The sequence below is a fragment of the Ornithorhynchus anatinus genome, chromosome 4, assembly GCF_004115215.2.
Source record: "Ornithorhynchus anatinus isolate Pmale09 chromosome 4, mOrnAna1.pri.v4, whole genome shotgun sequence".
Lineage (NCBI taxonomy): Eukaryota > Metazoa > Chordata > Mammalia > Monotremata > Ornithorhynchidae > Ornithorhynchus > Ornithorhynchus anatinus.
This window is the reverse complement of record NC_041731.1, coordinates 110,312,297-110,330,592: the sequence shown is the minus strand read 5'-3', so window position 1 is coordinate 110,330,592 and position 18,296 is coordinate 110,312,297. Positions and strand designations below refer to the sequence as shown.

At 41.5% G+C, this 18,296-nt stretch overlaps 1 protein-coding gene across 4 annotated transcripts in view; it reads right to left on the bottom strand.

Annotated features, from left to right (window-relative positions):
* USP33 (ubiquitin specific peptidase 33) overlaps window positions 1-18,296 on the bottom strand; it is an 84,089-nt gene that overhangs the window by 47,110 nt on the left and 18,683 nt on the right. For 2 of the 4 annotated variants that reach the window (XM_029062854.1, XM_029062856.1), the window contains exons 2-6: window positions 12,595-12,726; window positions 11,549-11,602; window positions 8,540-8,602; window positions 7,092-7,241; window positions 1,249-1,351 (exon numbers count right to left, since the gene is read on the bottom strand). In XM_029062854.1, coding sequence (XP_028918687.1) covers window positions 1,249-1,351; window positions 7,092-7,241; window positions 8,540-8,602; window positions 11,549-11,602; window positions 12,595-12,675 — 451 coding nt within the window. In that variant the 5' untranslated portion in view covers window positions 12,676-12,726. Of the gene's footprint in view, window positions 1-1,248; window positions 1,352-7,091; window positions 7,242-8,539; window positions 8,603-8,731; window positions 8,862-11,548; window positions 11,603-12,594; window positions 12,727-15,712; window positions 15,737-18,296 lie in introns of those variants that run through there. The other 2 variants (XM_029062855.1, XM_029062857.1) reach the window with 2 other exon arrangements.

The following is an 18,296-nucleotide window of genomic DNA, read 5'->3' as shown; positions in this document are numbered from 1 at the left end:
CCCTAGTGCACATATATACATAACCTTCTACTCTAATAATAATAATTGTGGTATTTGTAAAGCACTATGTGCCAAGCACTGTATTAAGAGCTGGCCTGGGTATGCAAATCGGGTCAGACACAGTCTCTGACCCACATGGGGCTCACAGTCTCAATCCCCATTTTACAGATGCGGTAACTGAGGCACAGAGAAGTGAAGTGACTTGCCCAAGGTCACAGAGCAGACATGTGGTGGATCCGGGATTAGAACCCATGAATTTCTGACTCCCAGGCCTGTAGGACTACACCATGATACTTCTCTACTGCTTCTCTGTCTCTGTCTCTTCCCCTACTTTGATTTGTTTTAAAATCTGTCTCCCCTTTTCAATTGTAAGCTCCTTGTGAGCAGGGATAGTGTCTACCAACTCCTTGGTATTGTACTCTCCCAAGCACTTAGCACAGTGATATGTACCCAATAAGCTCTCAATAAATTCCACAAATTGATTGATGTTCCCAAATACTTAAATCTCAGTGCCTGAAACTAAAATTCTTTGCCACCATGAATAGGAATGGGTTTTTTTGTGTTTTTTTGTGTTTTTTTTTTTATAAAGGGGCTTCTGTCAAGATTTGGATGGACAGATCATAAGAATACAAACATCCAACATGCTGACCAGGGACAGCCACCAGCTCGAGCCTTCAAACTGCTGATATGACCACATTGGACTGGTAAACAAGACAACAATCTACTTTTAGATGGGAATATGCAAACATCTCCTTATGATTATTTTCCATTTATGGAAATAATAATAATAATGATGATGATGATATTTTAAGCACTTACGACGTGCCAGGCACTACAGCAAATTGGGCGGGACACAGTCCCTGTCCCACACGGGGCTTACAGTCTCAATTCCCATTGCACAGCTGAGGTAGGCTCAGAGAAGTTAAGTGACTTGTTCAAAGTCACACAGCAGACAAGTCTCAGAGCTGGGATTTAGAACTCAGGTTTTTCTGACTCCCAGGCCCATGCCCTATCCACTAAGCCATGCTGCTTCAAGTCACACATCCTGGATACAACTGCCATCTAAATTATAGCAACTCCTCAATTCTGCATTTGTGGCAAAAGGGACTAAAGAATGCCTGAATCATGGTATCCCTGGGAGGTAAATCTCAAAAGTCCACACTATACAGAACCACTTTTATAAAGAATGAGAAGAATTACTAAATTTCTTGGCAGAGATTCCATTGATGTAATAAAGGTTTTCCCTACCTCTTGTTTTAAGTTCATCTTCTTCTTCCACTTCTATATCCAGATCATCGAATACAGCTGCAAGTGGCATCTTTAGAGTTGGGGTCCCAGATATTTTAAAATCCTAGATCAATAAAACCAAAAAAGTCAGCCTTCAAACAAATCATGAGTCAAAAAAAAATGATAATTTGTTCTGAAGTGAAGAACACAGGTGTGTTGGGAGGAAGATAAAGCATATTCAAGTTATAAGATGTAGCTTATGGGTGCTTAGCTAAGGTCAGAGCTAAACATCTTCCTGAGAGGCAGAACTATACTCTAAAATGAGCACTTCCTGTCCCCCTGGCTCTAGAACAGGACCTTGGTTATCTGCCTAGAGTGGTTCTTGATCTGGCATGGCACCCACCAGTTAGGTTCGGATTGAAAAATGCATAATCATTAAATCCAAATTCACGGCAACTATATTTATAATTTTAACATCCACCTTAACTTATTTGCAAAAGGAACATTTATTCTTAAAAGCTTATCATGCTTTTTTAAAGGCTGAAATTACACAGTCAAATCACTGGAAGATCCAGGAATACAAGCTAAATTTATCTGATTCTCAAGCCAGTGGTCTTTTCCATCGGGTTATACAGCTAATGGTTTGATAAAAGTCAAATCAAGACAAAATTGATGAGGCCAAGGACGTATCGCTTTTGTTGTTTCAAGGAACTGGAAAATGGGAGGCTAGAACTTAAATTGTTCTTTTATGGTAATAACCCAATCAATCCTATTTAATCGAGCAATTACTGTGTGCAGAACATTGTACTAAGTGCTTGGGAGAGATCTGATATGCATGTTCCATGCCCACAAGGAGCTTTCAGTCTATGGGGTGAGACAGACATTAATATAAATTACAGCTATGTACATCCTAAGTGTTGTAGGGTGAATAGAGGGTTCGGCACCAAGTGCACGGGATAGGGAGTAGGGGAAAAGAGGGTTTAGTTAGGGAAGGTCTCTTGAAGGAGATGTGATTTTAATAAGGCAAGAGGTGATTTTAATAAGGCTTTGAAGGTGGAGAGAGTGATCATCTGTCAGATAAGAAGGGGGAGGGAATTCGAGACCAGAGGCAGAATGTGGACGAGGGGTAGGCTGCAAGATAGACAAGATCTAGGTTTATATTTGATCATTCGATGTGCAAGGCATGAAATTTGTAATTGCCCTCTCCACTGAAGGTAAGAGTGGTAACTGTTATTTCATGATGGTGCACTGGGTAAAATGCTAAGTGCTTAAAAGAGTAAGTGAAAAGAAAAGGGAGAATGGGAGACAACCACAAAAAAGTTACTTTACTTCCAGTCTGGATACACAATGAATTTCTGCTTAATTTTAAACTACTTTCCAAATCATGGTTTTCAATCCTTTGTAAATGTTCATCCGTTTTCTTGAAAACTGATGCAGCGAGACTTTTTTAATTAAAAAAAATCAGCAACAGTCATGTCAGACAACATCCTTCTCTACCTCCAAGAAGCGAAAGTTTCTCAACTTCACCCCAAAGTAGCACAGAATCTTGGCTCGGTCGAGGGGGAAATAATGTACATAGTTTTAGCCAGCCTCTTCTGCCTCACCATGATTCTGTGCTATTTCCAGATGAAGCAGAGAACTATTTCCAGTTTGGGTTCAGGGGCAGGAAGGAAGATGGGGTGAAACTTTACTTCAACTACAAGCAGCACAGATTTGGGGAAGGAGAGGCGGGGTCACCTAAGATCGCACCCCTTCTACCCAACCCGGACTTTTACCACGCTCCTAAGACCCGTGTTGAGGAACAGAAGCTGGGTCAGCCTGTGTTCGGAGAAGGTCGGAAGAAGCAGAGAAGGGTGAGAAAGGGGATTGAATTCGTTGCAGTACTTGGATGTACCTTCCTATAGCGCTTGGAGATTCTGGGCTATGTTAGCAATTAGTGCAGGGCGCAACCCAGGATTTTACACAGTGTAGTCAGAACCGGGGATGTGCCTGTGCTACAGTGTAATTTCTCCTTAACACAAGGTTATTATTGCGCTTATTATCATCATGGTACATTTTAAGCACTTTAACCACTATCAAGCACTGTTCTAAGCATGGGGGTAGATAGAAGTTAATCAAGTTGGACACAGTTCCTATTCTACATGGGGTTTACAGTCTAAGTGGGAGGGAATAGAACTGAACCCCCATTTTACAGATGAGAAAACCGAGGCACAGAGAAGTTAAATGACTTCAAAGTCACATGACACAAGTGGCAGAGCCAGGATTCGAACCCAGGTGTTCTGACTTCCAGGCCCATGATCTTCCCATTAGGTCACACTGCTTCTTTGTGCAACTCACTCATGCATTCGAGGTGAATTAACTTTATGTGATACTCTGAACAAGCCCCAAGCATTTCCCTTTAATTATTTCTTCATTTCTCTTTTTTTACTTTTTCCATGCAAGGACAGAATGGTGTATATTTATTGATCAATCTTTGCAAGCTTACATATGCTTTGTGTAGGAGTCTCAAATTGAGACAAAATCTGTATAATTTTTCACCGAAGATGAAGGTATTCATAACCAGAACACAAACTACTGGAAATTTTAAATGAAAGAAAATAAAAAATACATTTTTTTTCTTTCTCTAGAGTTAAGGCCCACTCTAAGGATGATTTTTTTCTAAACCCAACTGCATGTTCTTTTCTCCATCAGGGAATATTTAAATTCACTTTGTTATAAGAATAACAGGTTCTAAGGGAAAGTATTTCAATGTATGAGATTATAAATCACCCCCTTAGGTTTAGAAGGTGATTATTTTAGGAACTCTACTACTATTCACTTCAATTTCATCTCCTAAGAATGCTTAAATCTCATGCTGTTAAATGCTACTGAAACTAATGGACTGATCCATTGATTTCCCTTTTAAGATGTAACTTTCAATTGAAACAGCAGCCCCATCCTAGGGTTTTAGGGAGAGATAGAGGCAAGGAAATATAGTCCAAATGAATGATCATTAACCTGCAAATCAAATTTCATTTTGTGTCCCATCTCTGCAACTGTGTGACCTTTAGAAGTCATTTACCTCCTATGTACCTCATTTTCTCCTACTTCACCAGGATATCATGACAAATGGTAATAATGGGAAAGCATTTTGAGCTCTTGAAAATATATATTTCATGTGAATTTTCTTAAATAGCTTAAAAACTTCATATCAACTGCAAATCAAATGAAGACATGTATCTTCCAAGGAAAATGGCCAGCATTCTTTCCACCTCCCCCAACTCCCATCACCAAGATCTGGCAACATGAAAATTTAAAAATAAAGAAAATAACTATTAACAAGTTTATGGTTGTTCAGACAATGCGGAGTATAATTACAACACATGCAGACACTTGTGAGCACACACACCCAGATTCACGCTATAAATTAGAGATGAATAAGACCCATAAGAGACTGTATTCAACTTATCTTGTACCTATTATTACCCCAGCATTTAGCAGTACAATGCTCGGCACACAGTAAGCACTTAAATACCACCATTATTATTATTCTTCAAAAGTGTTAAAGATGATAGTCTAAATGAATTTCCTTCAGATTCATTAGATAACCATTCCAGATTTTTCAACAATGGACACACGTCGTCTTTCATGATGGAGAACACACGGATTGTAGGAGCTGTTTTTGGGTATCAATCACAACCTATGATCATCTGCTACTTGCGCCACTGTCACCCGTCGCCGGGGTCAGGTTCTTTCAGAATCGGTGCAGTGAGAGAGAAACTAGGAATGGAAAACCTGAGTTTTGTATAGAATTTATTCTGCGGGGCGAATTGAATTTAATTAATTATTTCGACGAGACAATCGGCCTTCCCTTTTGGGGGAAACATGATGTTAAAGCTTCCCCTTTGGGAGGAGTATGGTGTTAGAGCTTCCCTAACAGGAGGAATACACTGATATGTTACTTGCGTGTGGCCAGACACCCGAGCCCACTTTGATTTCCTTGCAACGTGGCGAGGCAGCTGGCTCCCACCATGTGCTCGCCCCATCCAGGAGGAATCCACCTTTGCGTTAAATACACTTATGCGTTAAACACTAATGAGTTACGTACTCTTATGCGTTACCTACACTTATGCGTTACATACAGTTATGCTTTACATATACTTATGCGTTAAACCGAGTTATGCATTACCCACTTATGGTTACTCGCGCTTGATGAGGCGGCTAGCTCCCACCATATTCACGTCCCACTCGGGAGGCACCCACTTACACATCAAATCCACTTATGTGCTACTCGCACTTGGTGAGGCGGCTAGCTCCCACTCTGTTCACATCCCCCTGGGCTGGCACCCACTTAGACATCAAATCCATTTTTAACATTACATACCCATGGTGAAGCATCTAGCTTCCAACCCCACGAGCTCTCAGCAGGACAGGACACTCACCCATTCCACGGCTCCTCACCTGGTACAGGCAGAGCGGCCTTCTCACGCTCTGGACAGAGGCGACCTGCAGCTGGCTGCTGCAAGTCCCATTCCTCTGCACAGAAGGTTAGAGGCAGCAGGTATTTATCACCTGTGCCCTTAGGCCATTCCAGCTTCCGGCCTCAGTTTATCCAATCTCTGCCCTCCCCCCTCCTCCAGAAGGGGCGAGGGGCACCTTCTGTATTCCCAGCTTGGGCTGTCAATCTGGCAGTTTCGGTGGTGGGGGCGGTGTCCCACCCTCACTTCTGAGTTCCGCCTGCTGGCTCAGGAGGTCATGAGGTAGCATTTGACCTTGAGATGGTCGGTACCCCAGGGTCACCTGGGACAGCCACTAACTGGTTTTGGATGACTAGTTGAATGGCTGTCCACCTCCCCACACCTGGCCACTTCCCCCCACCAAGTCTTTTTTGGGCTAACTGGCTGTCTTACTAACTAGCTGGGTGCACAAAACCTCCATCACCTTGCCCCCTCCTACCTAACCTCCCTTCTCTCCTTCTACAGCCCACCCCGCACAATCTGCTCCTCTGCCGCTAACCTCCTCATGGTCCCGCATTCTCACCTGTCCCACCATTGACCCCGGCCCATGTCCTACCACTGACCTGGAACTCCCTCACTCCTCACATCCGCCAAACTAACTCTCTTCCCCTCTTCAGAGCCCTACTGAGAGTTCACCTCCTCCAGGAGGTCTTCCCAGACTAAGCCCTCCCTTTCCCTCTGTCCCTCCTCCTCTCCCCATTCCTCCTACTCCCTCCCTCTGCTCTACCCCCTTCCCCTCCCCATAGCACTTGTGTATATTTGTATATATTATTTATTACTCTATTTATTTTGTTAATGATGTCTATATATCTATGATTCTATTTATCTATTTTGATGGTTTTGATGAATTTTTGATGGTTTTGATGAAAACTTGCTTTGTTTTGCTGTCTCCCCCTTTTAGATTGTGAGCCCGTTGTTGGGCAGGGATTGTCTCTATCTGTTGCCGAATTGTACATTTCAAGTACTTAGTACAGTGCTCTGCACACAGTAAGTGCTCAAAAAATATGACTGAATGTCATGTCATGATGAATGTCATCCAGGCGGATTTTCAGCTGGAAGCCTTTTGTGGCAAAACTCTGTTGTTTTTCACTGTTAAAGGGGGAAGGGTACCTTGTCCACCAGTCATGAGACAAAAGGTTCGGCAATTCACCATTCCAACAGGACTAGAGCATATATGTGAAACAACATTTAGAGTGGAAAACTAAGAGCAAAATATTCTTGTATATGCAATCGTTAGATTATCGAAGCAAACCAAAATGATCAAGCATCTAGTCACCCATTTGTATATATTTATATTGATAATTCATTTACTGAAAATGACACGGATAAGTCTGAAACGACCAGTGTTAGAATGATTATTTCAATTACCTGCACATTTTCTTGTACTTGCTGAAGTTGTCTTGCACTTGGTAATGGAGACTGAGTTCCCAATTTTCTATCTAAAAACACTTCTTTGCTGCAAGCATAACACCAAACCCGTAGAGTGGTAAGGTTCACAGTTAGACAGTGCTTTGTGTCCTAAAGAGTTGCAAAATGAAAAAAAAATCACAGACTTAAAATACTTTATTCAAAAACACCAAATTTTTGAAAAAAATGACTGCTTTGGATATAGCTGAAGATGGCCGTTGGGGAGGGGAAAAGGTAGAGGGCAAGTGTTTTGATAAGGTGTGAGAGAATGGGGTCGCATGCGCAGATGGAGGGGGTGCATTTTGAGAGAAGGCAGTAGATCACCCCAAACTTAACATGTCCAAAACAGAACTCCTTATCTTCCCAACCAAACCCTGGCCTCCCCATGACTTTCCCATCACTGTAGAGGGCACAACTATCCTCCCTCACACGGAAGCCCATAACTTTGGCATTACCCTTGACCCCTCTTTAGCATTCAATCCACATATTCAATCCATCATTAAATCCCGTTGGTTCAACCTTCATAGCATCATTAAAATCTGCCCTTTCCTCTCCATCCAAACTGCTACCATGTTCATCCAAGCACTTATCCCGCCTTGATTACCCATCCTCCCTGATGACCTCCCTTCCTCCTGTCTCTCCCCACTCCAGTCCATACTTCATTCTGGTGCCCAGATAATTTTCCTACAAAAACATTCAATCCATGTTTCCCCACTCCTCAAAAATCTCCAGTGATTGCCCATCTACTTCTTAATCAAACAGAAATGCCTTACCATCAGCTTTAAAGCACTCAATCATCTTGCCTCCTTCCACCTCATGTCACTACTCTCCTACTACAACCCAGCCCGCACACTTCGCTCCTCTATTGCCAACCTACTCACTGTACCTCGATGTCATCCATCTTGCTGCGGACCATCTCTCCCATGTCCCGCTTCTGGCCTGGAACGCCTTCCCTCCTCATAACCGACAAACTACTCCCCCACCTTCAAAGCCTTATTAAAGGCACATCTCCTCCAAGAGGTCCTCTGTGTCACCCTGAATTGCTCCCTTTATTCACCACCAACCCTCAACAGTACTTATGTACATATCCATAATTTGTTTACTTAAATGAATGTCTGTCTCCACCTCTAGACTGTAGTCTTGTTATAGGTAGGGAACGTGTCTGTTATACTGTTGTGTGGTACTTTCCCAAGCGCTTAGAAAAGTGCCCTGTACACAGTAAGCACTCATTAAGTACAACTGATTGACTGACTGATTGCAGACCCTTGCATTAAATGCCTGGGAGGTTGGGGTAGAGTCAGAAAACTTGATCCTTGCCATCAAGAAGCTTACAAGTGACATGATCCCGATTTTTCCACTTTCCCTTACTGAAAAATCCAAACGCAACACTAAAAAATGTGCAACCATACCTGAGAATGTATGGTACTGTGATCTACATATGATTCTCCACAGCCAACATACGAACACCCATTCTGCAAGTAAGCACACAGAGAGGCAAATTTTAAGTAAAGGACATTTCACAATCTTAAATGCCCGCTTACTTTAGAGGATAAAAAGTGATTCAGAACTTCATAAATTTTTCAAATCCACGGTTCACTTACCTCACTAGACTTAACCATTGTAGAGAATGGAGAAAAAGGTATGATGAGGACTTCAAAAAACAGGAACATTGAACAAATGAAGCATCTTTTAAGATTACTTTAATGGAGAAATTATTTCATTTTGCAGATACTATTCAGAATAAGAATAATTGACATTTTAGGCAAAATAATCAAAAAGAGTTTACCCACTATACCCTAAACACTTCTATCAATGAGTCAATTTTAACAAATCTTGCCACTGCGTGCAGTATTCATGAACCAAGTAATTCACCAGTAGCAGTGCCACTTTTTAGTGTTTGTATTTACCAACTAGGGCATATTTTGGGTCACTGCTGCAGTCAAAGCTATGAAAAAAGATAAAGCATCTTGATCTAAAGGCACTCCTGTACCCACGGCAAGGTATGATGAGGAAACACTGACAGGTTCCTCAGCTAGCCTGCCTACCTTCAGGCAGGACCTGACCCAACGTAGCCCCAATTTATGAGAATCTAATCCGCTTAAACACTTCCACAGTAGAGCCCTGCTTGGGCTGGGCCTGAGGACCAGAACCCAAAGTAGCTCTTTAAAGGGCTCTTGTCATTCCCTTTGACAAGTCAGCTCTGTCTTGCAGGTAAAACGTCTAAAATGTCAGGTTCAGGAGGGCTCAAATCTCAAAACTGAATGCCCAGTGGGGTCATCAGGCTAGACTGAGTCCTGAAAGTGACCAACAACACTCATGCTCAGGAAATCTGCTCAGATTTAATTAAAATCCCTCATGCAGCAATTTAAGACACTTTGTAAAGGTCCTCTTTCAGTCTCATCATTCCACCCCTTACTGCTCTCTTCTCCAAGATAAATGCGTAATGCTTGCGCTTGACAACTTTCTAAATTCACGTTATTTTCTTTTATTCATTTTTCTGGCTTTTCCCTGAACCCTTTCCAAAACTCCTGTTGTAGTTTCAGAGTCCATAAATGGACAGGGCATCCTTTAGAGGGTGTCGGATATGTCCTATCTCTGTTACTGTGCCTGCTGGACCGCTTCCCAAGATTTATAAATCTTGTTGGACTGCACTTCTCCCAGCAGCCTCTGGAAATGGCAAGAAATAGCAGGGAAATGAGGAGAACCGGAGGAGCGCTCGGCAAAAACAGCTACATTTCCACCGATGGCACTTCCTAATCTGTTCCAAGTCGACCACAGACATAATTCACAATCACTGCATTTCAAGACCCATCTCTCCCCCACCGCTCACCCAGGATGTCCATAAAATCTGGGGGACTATAGCTTTCAGTGATTGCTGACTATCTGCAATAGGCACCAAGCCATTAAGGGACTGCCATCAGTGGGAGACATGCCACTTTTGACACCTTTCTGCAGTACCTCAAGTTGTGTGGATTTTTTTTTTTTACTTATAGTACAAAATGCTCATCTACTCTACCCTCTAATTTGTTTTATAGTTTTTCTACATATCTATCGCTCATTTGATCAGTTAGTTCTTTCTCTCCAGTCGTACTTACATTGAACTTCATTCTCTTTTCCCACCATTTTCCATTTACAGAGCTCATTTTGAATTCTGGTGATATCTAGTCATCTGCAAACTTTATGAACATTCTATTATACCATCCAGATCCAGATCAATGTTAAAGTATCTTGATTCCATTTATTGCTATTGTTCTTGTCTGTCTCCCCCGATTAGATTGAAAGCCCGTCAAAGGGCAGGGACTGTCTCTATCTGTTACTGATTTGTACATTCCAAGCGCTTAGTACAGTGCTCTGCACATAGTAAGTGCTCAATAAATACTATTGAATGAATGAATGAATGAAGTATTACTTTTTAAAAAGTAATAGCCATTATTTAAACTAATATTATTTAAACTCATTTTAAATTATCTTTCCTAATCCTGTCCTTAAATTAGGAGAACCCAAACCAAAATGGGAATAGACTGGCCCACGTTTGAGCACAGATCGTGAAGGAGCGAACAGGGAGAGGACCAAGAGGAGCAACCTGACATTCAGCAACTAGAAGTGGGGTGACTCTCAAAGCAAAGGTTTCAAGAGATCTTGACACCCTAGGGGAAGAAAGGAAAATAGGACCTGGCCCTCAGCATGCCAGATACCTCAGCGCTTCAAGAGATATTCTTTAAAGGCACTCAGAGTGGAAGGTATTACTTGCACACCATGATAAAATGTCCCCCATGGCATAAATCTATACACACACATGTATATATTTATATACACACACACATACATGTATCTGTATGTATATGTGCATGCCCAGCAATGTACTCAATGGTCCATGGTATGAAAGGGTTATTGCTATCCCCATAGGAATTAACACCATCAAGAAGTAACCTAGAGCACTGAGGTAGCTGAGCTCATAATGTGTAGTATCATTTACCTGGATTCAGGAATTTCAGGCAGGGTAGAAGAAAATTACCTCCTGGTCATAATCTCATCTGTCAATTTTAGTCTAGATTGATTTACTTTGCTAGGTATTAGCACCATTGAAAACAAGTAACATTAGAAATAATCCATTCATTCAATCCTATTTATTGAGCGCTTACTGTGGGCAAAGCACTGTACTAAGCGCTTGGAAAGTACAATTCAGTAATAGAAAGAGCAATCCCTGCCCACACTGGGTTTACCGTCTAGAAGGGGGGAGACAGACATCAAAACAAGTAAACAGGCACCAATATAAACAGAATTATAAATATATACACATCAAAACAAGTAAACAAGCATCAATACAAATAGAATTGCATAATTTTAGGAATTAAAAAATATTCCAAGAGCCATAGGACTTTAAAAACCACCAGAGCAGTGTTATGTCATACACGTACCTCCAGACAAGCCCAAAGATTTGGTCCTCTGACTTTACAGTCCTGGCAAGTACCCTGAAATAGAATATATCAAGTTGATTGGAAATTTAAGAAATCTCTTCATGCAGGTAGAGGGACACTACCTCACCAAACACAAGGAATGAAATGTCAAAATTAAGCCTAATTAGGTTACAGGGTAGATAGGGCTAATACTATGTGGATTTAAGATCTCCCTCATATTTTGTTTCCTGCTTATGTGGCCTCCTTAGAAATTTCACATGTTCTAAATCTCTTAATTACATTAAAATAGAGTAAATCCAAGAAAACAAGGACAAAACTGTCACAGTGTTAGTTTAGGGTTTAAAAGACAGAAAATATAGAAACTGGCAGACTAATAATGCCTAAGAGCCTGGTGTTTTACTCTTCCAGATGTTTAATTCAGCAGCAGATTACCAAAAATAGATTGCAATATAAAACACAGAGCAGTATGGGAGTTGTGAAAAGAACAAGAACAGAAGCTGTGTTTTTTTTAACCTTGAAAATGTATGAATTAACCTTTAGCCTCCTGAAAGTTGGAACCTCTCCAATATACTGTGACAACTTTTCAAGGGATTAATGGAAACCAACCCTATATTTTTCCATTTGTGTTTTAAATAAAATTACTCTTTGAAAAGCATGAACTTTATTCCTACTAATGATTACCTTTATCCAAGCTGCTAATTAAGATTGGATGTTTTCTTGAAAGAACTTGGGGGCCTTTAAAAAAATGATCACTTCAGAGAACTAATTAACACAGATTGGTTCACTAAAGTTAACACTGAAAATTTTATTTAACTAAAGACAGCCAGTCAGATGTTGAAATAAATCTGACAAGTTTATACAATAAATCACAAAATTTATACATTTAGATTAATTTCCGTCTTAGTTAAGAATTATATTTGTGTGGTCAGCTGAATAATTTGGGTAGGTAACTTTCAATCTAAATATCTGGTCATTAATTAAAAACCCTTTCAAGAAAATAAACAGCTTATTTTATGGCAGAGAGGAAAAAGAACTAGAGTGCTCACATGAGATTTCTGAATCAACTCTTCCTTTGTTATTTCCCCAACCGATTCCAAATGAGGACAGTAACTGCTGAGGGCTGACATTTTAACAGCAGTAGTTTCCTAGGTCTCGAGGCTTTCAAGATCAGGAGTTATCTACATGACAAAAAAAAAATACATATCAAATACAGAAATGAGGAATTAGTTTGTCCCCATAGTCGGCAATATCAAACGTTAATTAGCAAATTAAAAATAATTAGCTGAATATACCCCTTAATAACAACTGTATTGGTTAAATGCTTATTATCTAACATAATAATAATAATGGTATTTATTCAGCACTTACTATGTGCCAAGCACTTTTCTAAGTGCTTGGTAGATACAAGTTAATCAGGTTGGACACAGTCCCTATCCCAAATGAGGTTCACATTCTTATCCCCATTATACATATGAGATAACTGAGGCACAGAAAAGTGAAAACATATGGCAGAGCTGGGATTAGAACCCAGGTCCTTCTGACTCCCAGGTTGTACCCTACCCATTAAGCCATCAAGTACTGTTAAGAGCATTAGGGTAGATACAGATTAATTAGACTGGACACAATCCGTGCCCCACATGGGACATTAAATCTGAAGCAGGGGAGAAGGATTTAATCTCCATTTTCTGGATGACAAAACTGATTCCTAGAGAAGTTAGGTAACTTGCCCAAGGTCGAACAACAGGCAGGTGGTAGAGCTGGGATTAGAACCCAGGTCCTCTGGCTTCCAAGCCCATGCTCCTTCCACTTGGCCACGGTGCTTCTCAGCGTGGCCATAAGAATAAAAATTCAAAATATCTAGACATGTCCCACTCAGCAAGATTAGACTGACTACTGCAAATAAAAACACAAGCAAAATAATTTCATTACCAACTCTCAATCATTTCACATTTCAGAGGTAAAAAGCAATCAATCACATTGGACACAGTCCTTGTCCCACGTGGGGCTCATAGTCTCAACCATTGTAAGAAAGTAGAAGGGTGAGAGGAAGAGCCAGTGAAACAGAGGAGCAGTGAGAGAGAAGAGAGGAAAACTAGGAAAGGACAGTGTCGGTGAAGCCAAGGTTGGATAATGTTTGCAGAAGAGGGTGGTTCACAGAGCCAAAGGCAGCAAAAGGACAGAGGATTAGGATGGAGTAGTGGCCACTGGATTTAGCAAGGAGGTCAATGGTGACCTTGAAAAAAGCCCTTTCCACGGAATGGAAGAGGCGGAAGCTAACTTGCAGAGGGTCAAGGGCAGAGTTGGATGAGAGTAAGTGGAGGCAGCTAGTGTAAACAACTCACTCAAGAAATTTTGAGAGGAATGGTAGAAGGGAAATGGGGCAATAACTGGAAGGTGCTGTAGGGTCTAGAGAGATTTTTTTTTTTTTTTTTTAGAATAGAGGATATATGGGCATGCTTGAATTCAGTGGCGAAGGAGCCTTTGGAAAGTGAGAGGTTGAAGATGGAGAGCAGAGAAAGGGCAAATGGTTTGATGAGGGGGAAAGGAATGGGGTAGAATTTGAGAGGAGGCAGGTCTCTTGAGATACCTTTGGAAACGATGGAAGAGTCTGAGAGGGATGGAGGAGGAAGGGACTGTAGAGGGACCGAGGAGATTTTAGGGAGACCACCTCTAATGGTTTCAATTTTACTGACAAAGTATATGGCCAGGTTATTAGGGACCAGATATGGAGGAGTGGAGTGACAGGGTTGAAGGAGGGAGTTAAGTCTGAAATGTCTGTTGCGGGCAATTAACTTGGAAGTCAAGAAGGATGGAGAGCAGGTAAGGATGAATTTTAGACGAATGAGCTCGGCCTGGTGTCTGGATTCATGCCAGTAATGCTCCGCAGCTCGTGTGCAATAGTGGAGGAAGCGTACTGTGGAGGTGATCCGTGGTTTGGCGTTTTTTTTTAAATGGATACTTGTTAAGCTCTTACTACGCACCAGACACTGTATGAAGTGCAGGGACAATCAACCGTTATTTATTGAGTGCTCTGAATTAAGACTATAAGATCATCCTCTAGACTGTAAGCTCATCATGGGCAGGGAATGTGTCTGCTTATTGTTGTATTGTACTCTCCCAAGCGCTTAGTACAGTGCTCTGCACACACTAAGCACTCAATAAATGATTGAATGAATGAACTAAGTGCTTGGGTAGATACCAGATAACCATGTTGAACACAGTTGTTGATCACAGGACTCCTAGTCTACACTGAAAGGAGGAGGATTTAATCCCCATTTTACAGATGTAACTGAGACACAGAGAAGTGATTTGTCCACAGCAGAGTGGCAGAGTCAAAATTTGAACCCAGGTCCTCTCTTTCCCAGGCCCGTGCTTTTCCACTAGGTCACACTGGTGGTACAAGATCGGCTGAGGGAGTTGAAGTCATTATTGACCCTGAGAAAAGTTAGACAAAAGGCAGGAGAGGAGTAGTGCTGCATAAAGAAAACAGACAGAAAATTCAAATCCATTACGCCACCGTTGTAGCTGCAACTCAGCTCCTCCTCACTCACCAGGATCAGTTTACGTTACACCCAGGAGAGGAAGAGCCAACAGGTCGCCCTGGAGACTGCCAACCAGGGGCTCTTTCTGCCACTTCCCCACTAAGTAGCTGTTGGGCCAAGTTACGTAAGAGTTTTCCGGGTCAGATATCAGGCAACAGTAGGCGGCATATAAAGGAAACAAGTTAAAGAACAAAAGTCTATTGATTTCTCCTTATTTGCAGGTTTCTGCCTCTTTTCCTCACTGGATTCCTTGAATTGAAAGTTTGTCAGTACACAAACTCCACTAGGCAACAAGACAGAACAGGAATAAAAACAGAATAAAATTTGAGAGTCAATGCACCAAAGACCAAAAACAACCCAGCAGTTCCTTTAAATACATAACTATAGCGTGGCAATGGAGTTTTCCTGAAGATTTCACTTCATGCAAGATTTCCCCTTAATTAAGATAAATAATGGCAGCAGATTTATTTTTATTTTTCTCATTTTTTAAAAATTTTTTTCTCAAAGTTAAAATTCTGGTTCACTACTGCAATCCAAAAAAATAAGAAGCTCGCTGAGCCACGCCCATCTGGAGACTCATGCCTCCAAACAAGAAATAAACATTTATATTAACAATAATTACCTGCAGCTTTTCTGGTAAATATGCCTTTTCAAAGTACCCAGCTGCTTTTGGAAGACTGTGTCAAAGACTTTTAGTGGTAGTTATGGCCTGTTGAATTTTAAGTTTCCTCATGAACTGCCACAAACATTCTGAGAGCAGCATTTAAATTGCCAGGCAGCCTATCAAGTAGGCAGCCTAGAGGAAAATCAAAATACAGAGAGCTACTATGACATGGACAGGAGAGGTATAGGAAGAGTACATTCAACTGACAGCCAGTTATTGGAGGGTAGCTCTGGGATTCAGTTTCTTCTGAGAAGCAAAACTCCCTCTGTCGCCAGAGTTCTGGTCTGACGATGGGGCCACATGTCTTTGTGAAATAATAATAGTATTTATTAAGCATTTACTACAAATACAGTATTGTATAAAGGTCAGTGCTCCTTGTCTCCTTAGAAATTATATCCGCTTAGAAATCCTATCTGCTCTTCTTGGGCCTGGTTCAAATCCAAGTTTCGATTTAGGGATTGCATGATTAACACAATTCTTCAGGAGCCTGGCTAGGATATTGCCAGCAGGAGAGAACGGTAAAGTTCTCTCACTTTTTGCCTTTTTTCTCAAGAAGCTGGTTGTGGGTGGTGTCTGTAGCATCTTCTAAAGGTTCCATTTGTTAAGAAAAATCTCTTAAGAGAAATCCAAGCTTAAATTTTTCCTTTTTTTCTTTTTTAAATTGGCATTTGGTACCAATCAGTGGTATCTATTAAGTGTTTACTATATGCCAGGCACTGTATTTAGTGCTAGGGTAGATATACGATAATCAGGTTGGAAACAGTCCCTGCCCCACATGGGGCTCACAGTGTTAACTCCCATTTTGTAGATGAGGGATCTGAGGCACAGAGAAGTGAAGTGACTTGCCCAAGGACACACTGCAGACTAGTGGTGGAGCTGGGATTAGAAGCCAGGGCCTTTGACTCCCAGGCCCGGGCTCATTTCATTAGGCCTCGTGGCTTTTTCGTACTTAAATATTTACAGGAGCACTATTAGATCCTTTTTCGTGGATGACTGCAAGAGATTGAGATTTGGAATTGACTGCCTCAAAAGATGGGACTAAGACCACCAGCTATCCATTCTGGCCTAAGTTTCTTAGGCTTCCAAGAGTCTCATCCTCATTGGTGAAAGGATGCTTAGATGATCATTATTTCCCTCCGGCACCTCTGTTGGTTCCCTTTTTGGCTGTGATGGGGATGAAACCATCTGCGTTCTCCCGCAGAGCTATGATAATATTCCTAAGGCCATATGTTGCTTTAGTGATGAATAAATGTCTTTGATTTGGGGGGCAGTTAGCTCTTCAACTGTGGTACCCCCAGCGTGGGCTCAGTGGAAAGAGCCCAGGCTTGGGAGTCAGAGGTCATGGGTTCTAATCCTGGCTCCGCCGCTTGTCAGCTGTGTAACCTTGGGCAAGTCACTTCACTTCTCTGGGCCTCTGTTCCCTCATCAGGAAAACGGAGATTAAGACTGTGAGCCCCACGTGGGACAACCTGATTACCTTGTAACTACCCCAGCGCTTAGAACAGTGCTTGGCACATAGTAAGTCCTTCACAAATACCAACATCATTATTATTATTATTACTATTACTTCCAATCAAGCAATCATCCTTGAGTACTTGTATATAGTGCACTGTACTAAATACTACAGGATAGAGAGTACAAAATAAGAGAGTTGATAACACGTTGCCCGACCCCAGTGACTTACAGTAATAATAATAATGGTATTTGTTAAGCACTTACTATGTGCCAAGCACTGTTCTAAGCACTGAGGTAGATTCAAGGTAATCAGACTGTCCTATGTAGGGCTCGCAGTCTTAATCCCCATTTTACAGATGAGGTAATTGAGACATAGAGAAGTTAAGTGACTACCCAAGGTCACACAGCAGAAAAGTGGCAGAACCAGAATTAGAACCCATGACCTTCTCACTCCTAGGCCGGGGCTCTATCCACTATGCCATGCTGTTTCTAAGTCTAGAGTCTAGTAGTGAATTTTCCTTTAACTTGACCTACGTATCAGGGGCAGGCTTCTGACCCCCTCCTTTTTATAATAATTACAAGAAACTGCAGGAGTTGATGATCGATTGCTTGCTTTCCTGCAAAGAGCTTTTTGAATTTTTATTTTCTACTAGTACTGCTGCCAGCATTCTATCAGGACTTCCAGAAACTAACTTCCTGTCAGTCTTGCTTCTGACCAAGCTTTACCATACTATATTTTGAAAATATAATAATTATAATAATGGCATTTATTAAGCGCTTACTAAGTGCCAGGAACTGTACTAAGTGCTGGGGTGTATATAAGCAAATTGGGTTGGACACAGTCCCTGTCTCACTCACAGTCTCAATCCCCATTTTACAGATGAGGTAACTGAGGCTCAGAGAAGTGAAGTGACTTCCCTGGGGTCACACAGCAGACAAGTGGCGGAGCCGGGATTAGAACCCACGACCTTCTGACTCCCAGGCCTCTGCTCTATCCAGTATGCCATGCTGCTTCCCGAGTTTCTTCAGAGTTTTAGAAAGCCTAAGGAAAATTCTCAATAACACAGAGTAATGGTTGGCAAGCTAG